Below are 12146 nucleotides of genomic sequence, written 5' to 3' on the forward strand. Positions count from 1 at the left end.
AAGGGGAGCGTAGCGAAAGAGGAATGGCCGGGGATGGGGATAAAGGGCCGAGAACCGAGGGGTTGCACCGGCGTGGAGGAGGGGGCAGGAGAAAGAAACGTCAGGAAAAAGTGGTAGCCGACTCTTCCGCGAGATGTGATTTAGATACGCGTCTATGAGATCTTGGCTGGCTGCTTCTCTCTGGAAAACCTCGTCGCATAGACGCCGGTTAAGGAGAGAGGAAGAAGGTGCCAGTCGAGCAGATGCGCCGATAAAATCCTGTTCTTTAGCCGTGACCTCTTGAAAGTCGCGCTTTCGCCACACCGAACCGATAATTGTTGGTTTCTTCGCGTCGACGATCCTTCTTTGCTAACCTTGCTCGCCTTCTACGCCTCTCCAACAGCTGGCTACACACCTTACCTTATCCTCTTCTGCACGGAAATCTCGGTCTCCGATGTACACCCCCCGCCTGTTTTTATTCGTCGCATCGATCATCGGATCTTCAGTCTTTTTTCACATATTTGTCCTCTTTTCCGTCGACTGGGGTTAGATTGCTTTCGATATCGATCAAACGTGATATGTTATCCGTAGAAGAGTAAATGCTGGCAATCGAGCTTCCCTTTACCGTGGTTTCTACATGTTTATGATTCGTTATTCCGTTTCCGATTTCGTTCAGGATTTGCTTCGATGGTATTCTACGCCGTGCTATATATTAAAAAAAAGAAAAAAAAAACACCGGCTGCGCTAGAATGGATTTAAGATATGTAGGAAAATAAAACAGCAAGTGGCGTGATCGTAGGGAGAATAGAATTAAACCGTGATAAAGGTTAATCCGCGTCAGGGTGTAAAAGCGAAATCGCACGGGGGAGTCGTAGGTAGATTCACTGTGTGACTTTCTACAATTCATTTGAACTAAGCTCTCGCCTCTTTGATTAATGTTTTTCACGCTTCGTTTCGACGTTTTTATGCGACTTTTCACTTGATATACTGTATTCACCGGATGATATATTGTTTCATCTGTATCGCGGTAATCACTAGGAACGTTGTTTTGATTTTATACGCTTTCTCATGTTCTTCCGTTTATCGAATCGTAAATCTAAAATGGTAATTCATCAGGAGCAACTATCTCGTGTGTGTGTGTGTGTGTGTGTGTGCGTGTGCGTGTGCGTGCGTGTACGTTAAAAGAGAGGATCGCTTAAACGCTTTTGGCGCGACGTAATACGAAAAAACGTATAATGTTCTTCGACGCTGCTAAGTACTGTCCGAAACTACGTTGCACGGGGTATATAAAGCTACATTTTTCAGTGTACTCGAGCGATACGGTGCTCTATGAAAAAACAGTTTCGGTGCACTTTGCACCGCTATATGCAAACGCGAGAATCATAGCATAGTAAAAAGAAAAAATTCCGCTCGTTCTACGAGGCAAGGTTTAAAGCCGCTACACGTTTTTCTACGCCATCTTACGTACCATATTGTATCGTATGCGCCTCTTATTTATTTATCTCGTTGATTTGACGCGACGTATCTACTCGAGGCTCGCCCAGTTTTACAAATAAAACAGGGGAAATATCGACCGTTAGAAAATTTCTTGTCGCGACAGAGGCAGCAAATCGATCGGCTTTAAATAAATTCCGCGGTTTCATTCACCACGGACCATCAGGCTGGATTTCTCACTCGCTTTGGGACGAACGTGACTTAATTAAGTTTGAATTATGCTGAATTCGCATCGGCTAACACTCCACAAAGGGATTAAGCGGCATCGACGCACAGTTTACTTCTCTCCTTTCCCGGATGCGCGTTCGATTTAATATCGGGCCAGGGTTATAGCCAGCGAGGCATTTGGCTCTCCCCGGCAAATCATCGCGCTCAAAGCCGGGATATTACGCGAACAATTTCGTGAAATTACATTACGCACCATTTAAGTGCACGTGAACGGGTTCCTATTCGGCCGGTTCGGCTATCCAGTCGATCTTATTAATTACCACAACAATCGATCGCCTTTGAGGTCACTAGGACTTGTTATACGCACGTCGTAGTTTTGACGTAATTTGGTAAAAACGATTCCTTTCGTTGTTTACGATTAGGGGTACGTCCGATACGCGTACGGGCATCGAACGTGTCAATACAAAGATCACGCGAGCGAGATGCACCTAAAAGAGCAACGCCACGCTCGCTTGTTCTACGTTGTTTACCGTGCTTTTTTTTATATGTTTGCCTGTGTGTTTCGCATCAGGGGTTAATTCGATTTAACAGCGATACGCCATGGTGCAGCGTTTTCTGCTAAAATGTCCATCAAAATAAAAACAATTTCGGTCGGTTGTAACCGACGAGACGAATCTTCCTCTGGCAGCTGCGACCCAGTCGATCACGCGCCGAATTTTCCAAAGTTAAATCGATACGCGATACCCTACGCTTTGTGCAGTGTCGCGATCGCATTTTGCAAAATACGCTCCTGTTACTCGTACATCGTTGTTCTTCCATGTTTTTCCAGAGTATTATACGCGTATGGACAAAAGATTCCAATGATTCGTAGAATTTCGTTTAGACTCGTCGTTTCAACGACTGCTCGAATCGTCACGAGAAAATCGGAACATCGAATCATCGACAGTTCGCAGCCGTGTCACTGGCAAACTTTTTGGCCCACTGCTGAGAAAGACAGCGAGCTGTGAAACTTCTCTTCTTTGTTACTTGGTTCGTACGTTCGTCCGTTAAGATTGCGCGGTACTTGAACCGCAAAAACGACGAAAGCCCTTCGAAAATAGGGAAACTGTTCGCGGCTGCTGCCTCTCTCGATCGAGAACTCCTGCTGCGTTCAATCCGCCGCGGAAGTTTAACGAAGTCCAAACGGAGCAAAACGAGTCGGTGGTTTTGCGAGCGGGGACCTTCGTTAGGAAGGGAAAGCGATGATTCTCAGCTCGTTCAGCCATTCAGCCCTGTACCTCGTTCTACTCCAACGACGTACAGGTTCTTTCATAAAAGGCATTTTGTTCAGAATATCCTGTATTTTCGTATTTCGAGAAATAGCTTCTTCGACCGATGGTGCTTTAACACGAAAATTATTTACAGTATTTTATAGATTATTCTCCTTCTCTTGTCTCCGTTTTTTTTTTCTTTTCTCTGCGTTTCGTTGTTTCGAAATATTCGCAAGTATTTTTTCCAATCGCAAGTATATTTTCCTTCGAATCAGGAGCGTTCTTAAAGCATTAATATATCAAGGACGACGCGTAAACGTCGTGGTTTCCGAATCGTTCTCCAGCCATCTCCGATAAGAGGGACGTGACAGGTTCGACATGGCGGCGACTTATCGTTTTTCCTGGCCGTCCTTCCGTTTAATTTTCCACCACAGAAATCGTTAGCTCGGCAAACCCCTTATCGGATGTGCGTCTAATGGCAAACGTTCGCTCCCTCCTCCGGAAATCGAGCTCTCCCTCGTGTCGGGCCGCGACTAACGAATGCACGGACGAAAATCACATCTAATCGTTGCCCGACCCCTGACCCTTTGAACCATTAATCGAGCGTACGGCCTGGAGGAGACTTTGTCGAAAGTTTGGAGTGTCTGTCGCCGAACGTGCTCCCCAAATTATGGTTTCTTAAGTGTGACGATTTCGAACGGGGTAGGACTATAAACGTCGTTAACCCTCCGAGTCATTTGCTATTCATCTCTAACGTTTATTATATCTAACACGAATATTGTCGAGGGCTCATTCGATTCCCACGAATCCATCGATACAGTGGAAAAGATTAACCGTGAGTCGTAATGTGGTTCAATTCCGAAATCGACGTTAGAACTATAACAAATGTGCCGTTCACAGGCTAAGCTGCTACCTCCACTTTCCGAAATATTCTAAATTTTAATGCCACAGCGCTCAATTTGTACACCCCATCTTATATGATTTCCTGCGAATAAACGATTCAAACAAGGATATAATAAGTCGTTAAAAGCGTAACGAATCCATAGGTTGTTACCTAATGTTCTCGATCTGATTTACCGGTTTGTTAACTCTGCTAATCGTTTCGTTGACCACTTCCACTTGTTCTATACTTCCACATATTGTTTTTAATATCAAATAGAAATCCGGTACGATTTGCGTATTTTTCGCTTCCTCGCGCGTTTTTCTTTTCTTACATATACTGTGCATCGGCCCATAAATAAAGTACAATAATAATGATTAATAATATAAATAGGCAAACGAGCGAAACGAGGTATTTTAAGATAGAGAAATCTTATGAAAAAAAGCTCACCTGCGCTCTCGGAAGCAGATATATCGGGACACGCCTGGTATCTGAACAACAATCTACTATCGTCGGTGCAGGTGTCGACGTTGCTGACGGGTACCGAGCAAGTTCCGTGACCGCGGTTATAGGAGAAGGTCATGGGTCCTCGAAAAGGACACGGCACAGGTGTAGCCTCCTCCCGGAACATCGAATAGAGCAGGGCATCTCCCGTGATGTATGAGCACAGTGATGACAATGAATTTCTGCTGTGACAGTAAGCTGAAACAATCGATGGGAACGTTTCAATTTCAATCTAGTATTAGGGAGCTAGATTCATCCACGTTCACGTAGGAAAGTAAATAGTATTCACGAAGAATTTTCGATCCTATCGCTTATTTCGAAATTGCACTTACATCGTCGATTAGTGACCGATTAATCGTACTCCTGCCAATTGAATCGACTTATCTATACACGAACACTCATTATCTGAATGAATAATAATAGACAGCGAGGAGCATTTATAAACTCTTACGCACACGGTTTTACATTACGTTGATACAAGTAATTCAGCTTGAAAAAGGAGATGGACGTCAAGTTAGGTTTTCTTGCAAATACAGGGTTATTCCTTCCAGAAATATTTTGTCATTCGTATTCTCCGGCATTCCGGTATCGTATACTCTGACTAAGGAGCCACGTCTTGTCGTGCAGTTCGTAACTATCTATAAATTATCGTTCGTGCAGTTGCGCAACGATTCGAAGCAACGTCTTACCGTGGCACACGAATTGTGACACACGCACACTAGGATGCATTAACTTTCGTCGAACAGCTATAAGTTTTTTCCATGTACAGGCCGAGGTTGACAGGAAGTCGGGCCTCGTGGGAAGGGCAAATGGCGCGGGAGGTGCACGAGGTAAGCAGACGATGACGAATCTTCTCGAGTAGGAAGTTCATAGGCGGTAGTAACTTTAACCAAGGATATTCTCCGCGATTTCTTTCTCTTCGGCTGGAAAAGTGGCGAGACGCTGGGCGTTGCGACTCGGACAACTTTTCCACGCGCAGGTGTTGCCATAGTTTGAGAAAAGTAGAACGGCCACCGCCTTTTTTCCCTCTGTCAACGTTTAGATAATAAATCTGCTTCTCTCGGACAATCGTACCAGACACTTTGTTATTCACCGAGCGCGAATCAGTTGTTTCGATCGGCCATGCGTACCGTGGCACACGTTCATCGAGGAAGCGAAACGGGCAATGGTGTAGGGAAAGCTTTTCCTTGGCAAAAATTATCCGCGAGGGTTAAAAATCATCAAATCGTTGTCAACGATCGTTTCAGCGTCTTCTCTCCTGGCTTTCACGTCGTTTATCTTCGAATCCGCTCGCGTTTCGTCTTTACGGTAGTTTATGACGGCATCGTATTGTATTTTCAACAGTCACATCGTAAGTTTCTATCAACGTGATTCGAATAGCGACTTTCGGCTATTTCGTCCGTTCGTTTTCCGTTTACTTTACGATAACCGGAAATTTAGTGAAAAGAATTTCGAGCATCCTTTCGCGCGTATACGTGACGCGACGAAGCTTCTACTGGTGCGCGAGAAAAATTATTCGAACAAAGGAACATTTATTTACACGAACGGCTGTGCGAACTATCGTCGAGAAAAGGGGATATAGGAAACGAAAAGAGCGAAGAAGAAAGAAGAAAGGAAGGCAAGTTGATGGGAAGAAGGTAGACAGATGTAATTTTCAAAGCGTGGAAATGGAAAAAGTGCAATGCCGTGTCCTTCCCCCGTTTCCAAGTTTCCCTCGCTATTTTTCCCGTTGGCTCATTTATTTATTTATTCTCGCGTGAATGTTGGCTTCGTATCATCCTTTTGTTCGTGTGCTCGGCCCGGCCAGCCCGGCTTTTCAAATTTTCATTGTCATTTATTCGTTATTAGGACCGACTCCCTCTGCCAACCCCGCTGCGTCGCTCCACGCGCCCCACGAAATTGCGTCCAACCGTCGTTTCGACATAATTAATTTGCCCTTCCGAAAGTATGTCCCACTGATTAATTAGTCGCGCTTTATTTTCGTCAGTCACGAATGACAAACCCGAACGAAGAGAGTGAGTATCGCGGAAGAGGGTGGCGTTAGCGAAATTAAAATGAATTCGATCAGCCTCTCCCTTCTGTCCAATTTCCGCACCTTCGCTGAGAGTTCGCCTATCGAAAAATGCTCGGTCGATAAAGTTTTCTCCAGATTTACAGATTAACAGGATTTTAATCGAATCGGTCATACGCGAGCGATATAATTCGAGAATTATAAGGCGGCAAAAGGCGCAATCTCGTGTTTCGTCCGGCGAATAAGTCAAAGTCCGGATTCTTCTTTATCCGGTCGCGCACGCGGTCAATTAAATATAAATGGTTGCCAGCAAACGCTGACGAACAGCAGCAACTTGCGTTTTTATTTGGCGGTCGCGTATGTGTAGTTAATGAGCGGGGGCGGAACAGGAAAGGGACAGGAAAGTTAATTTTTCTAACGAACGGCAGGGGACGGTAGCCGGAGGAAAATAGGCCGCGTTCTGGAGGGCGAATCCGGCGACGTTCTTTGTAGAATCCTTCTTCTTTACCTTCTCTCTTTTTTTTTTTTTTTTTTTGTTCTTTATCGGAACGATGTCATATTCCTTTCAAAAACTTCACCGCTGCTCTCTAGAATCGAGAGGTAGGTCGAAATGGAAGGAGTAACAATCGCGCGAGTTTTCAAAACCGCATGCGAACTCCTTCGGGGTAGATATTGTTCCCGACACACCGTAATCCGTCCTACTTTCGTCCCAAGATTCCACAAACGTAATCAGACTTTTCGAGTTGTGGAGAACGTCCGCAGCTGGGCAAATAAGCGAATGATCGATAACGAACCAGCCACGAGAATCGTATTTCGTTGCGAACGTCGTGGCCCCTCTCTCGGATGTATCAGAATGATCGAGAAACTTCGAGTTTCCATTCGTTTAGTTGCCCGAAGCGTGACGTGCCTTTTCCTCGGTTCACCTTGCCGTTGTCTAACTCTCTTCCTGATTTTTCTCCTTTTCTATTCCACAAAACGACCCACATTTTCCCGCCAGTTGTCGGTCCGAATGCAGCGCCTGCAGGCAACGGTATCTCCGGTGTGACACTATGCAGATTAAAATCCGATAAAAAAAAAAGAGAGCGACGGAGGGTGGACGAGAGTGAGAGAGAAAGAGGGGCCCGAGGGACTTTGACAAATCGTCGAAAAATGCGAACGCGAAACAGCAGGGGGGCGGTACCCAGAGGTCGGTGTTCTTCTTTTTTAACCTGTATATAACGGATCCACCCTCTTCTTTCCTCTTCGGGTTGGCTCGAGTGCCAAACTCCACCTGCCTCGCATTGTTGTTTCTCTCTCTCTCTCTCTCTCTCTCTCTCTCGAGTCTCGCTTGCCCCTATATAGGTCGTTTCAGATTCGTTTATCCGTTTTAGGAGTCAGGTAATCACGAGTCGGTATTTTGCGATCGTTGACAATGGTCGGCGTTAGAGGTTCGAGCGTTCAAAGGGGTGGAAAAATATCCAAGTTTTCGAATGGGTGAATCTCGGTGGAGGAAGTTGTAGGAATTCATAATCTTTGGACAAGCTGGTGAACCCGGTCAACTTACGGTTAGAATACAAGTTAATAATTCCCACGGGATCTATAGCGATTATCGAACTTTTCCAGATCTTGTTCCGAGCGTATGAACCTATTAAAACAATTCGCAATTTGTGAAAAATAAAAAAAAGAACAGAAAAGGAATCTCTGTGGTGAATAAAATACGTCGAACGTTAGATTTATTATTCATAGATCCGTGCAACGTTGATCCAAGTAACGTAACGTGTTTGTTTAAAAAAAACGAGTGGAAATTGAGACAACCCGAAACATTTACATATTTGCCAAGGTAAAAACACATGAAAATTAAAAATTCAAAGACAAACCATCAAGGATTATTATAAATTAAACGAGAATCATCTCCATTGCCGAATGGTTGAGGTTTTCTCGTTTGAACGAGCCGGTACCTATGCGAGCCGGTGCACACGCTTTTCATCCACGCCTAACCCATTTTTTATCCGGATCCATATTTACTACCCTGGTCTCGTGAGCCCCTCCAACGCTCCGGCCGGCTCGTTTCCCCTGTCCGCGAAGCGCATCACTTACGACCACAGTCGGAGGATCAAAGTGTCGTTAGCGGGTTTGAAAAAAAGAGGCTGCCATCGTCTATGAGCTACGTTGGGGCGAATAGAATTATCAGGAAACTTCGTTGCGCGATCCTAGGTAAAAGCGCCTTTCGAGCGAGCACACCGCTTCAAAGCGGACCCTGACTGGTTCGAGATTCAACGACTTTCATGAAAATCCTTCGTAACCACGCGAAATTTTGAACATGTACCGACTTTGCAAGCACTTCGAGTCCGCAAACAACAGGACGTTGATATATCCTTTCCGGTCGGTCCACGAAATCTACGCGGAACAAAGTAGAAATTCGAAAGTTCGTAGCACTCGAGTTCCAAGTATCCTCTTCGCTTGAATATATCCCCGTAAATGATAAATTTACGTCGAGAAATCTTCAGTTCAGGGTATCCGAATACGCGTAAAGATAGCCAGCAAAGATATTCAGAACCTTTCTCGGTTCTGCCTCGGTTTCCCATTTACCTTGGGCTCGACGCGAAACATAGACGCCTTAGACGAATAGACCGCACAAGCCACGAGATACCAGTCGCGTTAATGGAAAGCAAAGCGTTGGAAACGCGACAGAGAACCGGAGCTATCCCACAGCGGAGGCCATGTTTCGGTCCCGAGCAGCGGAACCGATGTCGCGCAATAATCTGCAACGATCTGCATAACGATCCTCGATAAATATCCGGCAACGAGAACCATTATCACGTCGCAGAAACTTCGCTATCCATTCGGTTGTCGGTGTATTAACGAGACACAGGGCTGATTGCACAATAGAATCCGGCAAAGTGCTCTCGATTTCTTTTCCATCGTAAACGAGGTTCAGCGGCCCCGGCTCGGAATTAGCAGAACCATCGGCCCGGTGTTTCGTTCCGTCTCTTATGTCGTCGTTTCTCTCGTTCCTATCGTCATTCCGCCGTTTGCACAACGAACGAAAGTCGTTAAGTTCTTCCCCGAGAATTGTTCCGGCAACTACGCCTTGCTATCCGCTTCTCACCCCCTTCGTTGTCCACCTTCTCGTCATCTTCGAGCTTTTAATTACCGATCGGCATTCTAATTAATGAATGGATTCGCCCGGGGCACCGGGCAAATCGTTATCGATCGTGCGAAACAACGGCTATTAGGAGGTCGCTGAGAACGAAGACAACGACGGCCAGGAGGAGAAGACAGCGGAGGACCCCGGACGAGGAGCACTACCGAAGAAAACGGAGAAAGGGGAATGGCATCTTCCAATGTTCTTTGAGAATTGTACTTACTTTCTTTGTACTGGAGAACGTTCGAGTGCTTCTCGTGAATGACGACGCAACGGTAGCAGGATTTTCTGTAACAGAACGGAAACGGGGTTTTCTCTTATTCAAGCCTTTCATTCGATATCGCTCGCTGGAATTAGAACGCTTTCCCCTATTCCCGATTCTTTTCTCCCTCCCCACGCCCCTTCCACCGCCCGTTATTCCTTGTTTTCTCTTTCGTTTCTCGTTAGGCGACGACGCGAACTCATCCTCGAGATTAACGGAGGACTCGGCCATCTTAATGAGAACCGCCTCGACGAGCTTCGAAATTCGCGAGATCGAACCGAACGATCGACCGAATTAACGCGGACCTCGTGGCCAACGAAATCTCTTTATCGTGCGTGCGTACTGTTTTCTGAAAAATCCGATTCCTGTAATCGCGTATCGTAACAAGAACTTTTTATAGGAAATTAACCGCGCCCCTTTTTAACGGCGTAAGCTATAGGAAAAGTTTTTATTTCGTACTGTCTTCGATTAGAAAAATTCATTCGATAACCGTTCTTCCGCGCCGTGTAACTTTTATTAAAGAAATTTCCTTCAGGATTCCAACTTTTGCGGTTGCTCTTACGATACCTGCAGGACTATCTCTTTTACGACAGGTTTTACTTCTTTCGCTGTCGTTAACCATTCCCCTACTTTCAAAAAAGGTATGTTCCATACATACGAATAAAGTACCACAGAATTTTTCTTTTTTATATCTTGGAAAAAACTAACATTTAATTTGATATCTAGGTCAAAAGTACGATAGTACAAGTTCTCCTGATTTCCTGATTTTTATCTTAATTATTGGTTGAAACGACGTGTTCTGACATAAGACAGCTAAAAGGCGGAACAATTTGTCCGATCTGCCCCAAAAAAATATAAGCCTTTTAACATTAGATGGCAAGTTTATGAAGTTTCGCGAAGAAATTAGGGTCGCGCGTAATACCAGTAGGTTGTCGATCAATCTCTATCTCAACTAATCTTTACCAAAATCATTCCTCTCTCATAAATTTCATCATGATGTTAAAAAATCGCTCGTCCTAATGCTCGTATCTCTACCAAAGCTTCACAAAGTTTGGTCAACTTGTCGGCTATTCTTAAAACACTCGTACGCTTGAATCTAACAAGTCGCTTTCATTTTCAACTACGTCGTGTAAAGATACTACGGTACTTCTTGGTCATAAGGTAACATGAAAATCAGAAAATCTCAGACGTATTTATCATACTTCTCTTCCATGTCTTTCCTCTGTGCTCTTCGTACTCGAATCGAAATGAAACCGCGATTGCCGTTTAAACTTCACCGGATCAACCGGAAACCACGATACCTCAGTGCCAGTGCCATTTCCGCGTTTTTTTTACTCTCGCTCGACGCTATATCGATCGGACACTTTGCAGGCGAACCCGATAGAAATCTCTACGAAAACTTCGGTCAGCTCGTGTGACACGAACATTACGCGGCGAATCGACGCGGTTCCCTCTTTCCTCCGCTCGCGTGTACCTCTCTTGCGAAGAAACAACTGCAACCCCCTCTGGTAATACCGCTTTTAATCCCCTTCTGACTCGGGGGCGAAACTCGCTTCCAATCGTATTGCCTGGAATCTGTACGTCGCGTCGCGTCGCCTCTTTCTAACGAGTTGACATTCCACGAAACTTTCGTTTCTGGATTTAACTTTTCGTTTCGTTTCGTTTCGTTTCGTTTCGTGATTTTCGACGAGATTCGGAGGATGATTGGCCTTCCGCGTTCCGAATTTGCCTTTGACGTGATCCGATACCAGGAAACGTTATCGTTTCTACTACTAGGATGTTATTGCGCAAGCAGAGTAGCGTTAATAATGAAATTTTTATAATAATATGTAATTATAGATAAAAAAATAAGTTAGAATAGAAGCTTGTCTATCCGTCCTAATCGTAGCACACGCTGTTCGAGTGAATGAGGCCATTGAACTATTTTATAAAAATTAATATCGAACAGGATGTACAAGGATGTTTTAATAAAAATGCAACAATTTAGAAAGATAGAAGATTACAACTAATAATCTCCAAGTTCTTAATGTATCGTGTAATAATATTAATCGTGAAATTATTGCACGAGAGAGTTTAGATATCGTGAAACCAATACGTTTTACAAGGTACATACAAAGAAAAACAGAGTGTGTACTCACTGATCAACCAGAAGAAACTTGTCGCCCTCGTTGTGCAGGCACCTACCCTTGCTGGACAATTCATTCCTGGAGATCACGATCGGCTGTCTGACTCCGCTTTGAAACCAGGTGCCTTCCCATTTCAGTGGAAACGTGCATTCTGAAACAAATATCGCAAACATCCACGTGAACAGACTCGATCGGTCGACGCCATCTGCGAAAAATGTCGTATCGCGGCGTGTCCATTTCTGGACGCAATCTTCGTTCGAAGCCGCGTCGCCGTCGAACGCGAGATACGTTCTCCTCGCCGAACGAAGAAGAGACAACGTAATATTCTCGTGGAAGTAATATGAGACA

General features: G+C 44.8%; 1 protein-coding gene across 3 annotated transcripts in view; it reads right to left on the bottom strand.

Annotated features, from left to right (window-relative positions):
- The window catches only part of LOC117242304, a 252371-nt gene that overhangs the window by 43027 nt on the left and 197198 nt on the right, over positions 1 to 12146 (bottom strand). For all 3 annotated transcript variants that reach the window (XM_033508846.1, XM_033508845.1, XM_033508847.1), the window contains 3 exons: positions 11811 to 11949; positions 9634 to 9698; positions 4222 to 4473 (listed from right to left, as the gene is read on the bottom strand). In XM_033508846.1, the coding sequence (XP_033364737.1) occupies positions 4222 to 4473; positions 9634 to 9698; positions 11811 to 11949 (456 nt within the window). The remainder of the gene's footprint in view (positions 1 to 4221; positions 4474 to 9633; positions 9699 to 11810; positions 11950 to 12146) is intronic.

This window comes from Bombus vosnesenskii, unplaced genomic scaffold, assembly GCF_011952255.1.
Source record: "Bombus vosnesenskii isolate JDL3184/JDL3185 unplaced genomic scaffold, Bvos_JDL3184-5_v1.1 scf7180000016273, whole genome shotgun sequence".
Taxonomy (NCBI): domain Eukaryota; kingdom Metazoa; phylum Arthropoda; class Insecta; order Hymenoptera; family Apidae; genus Bombus; species Bombus vosnesenskii.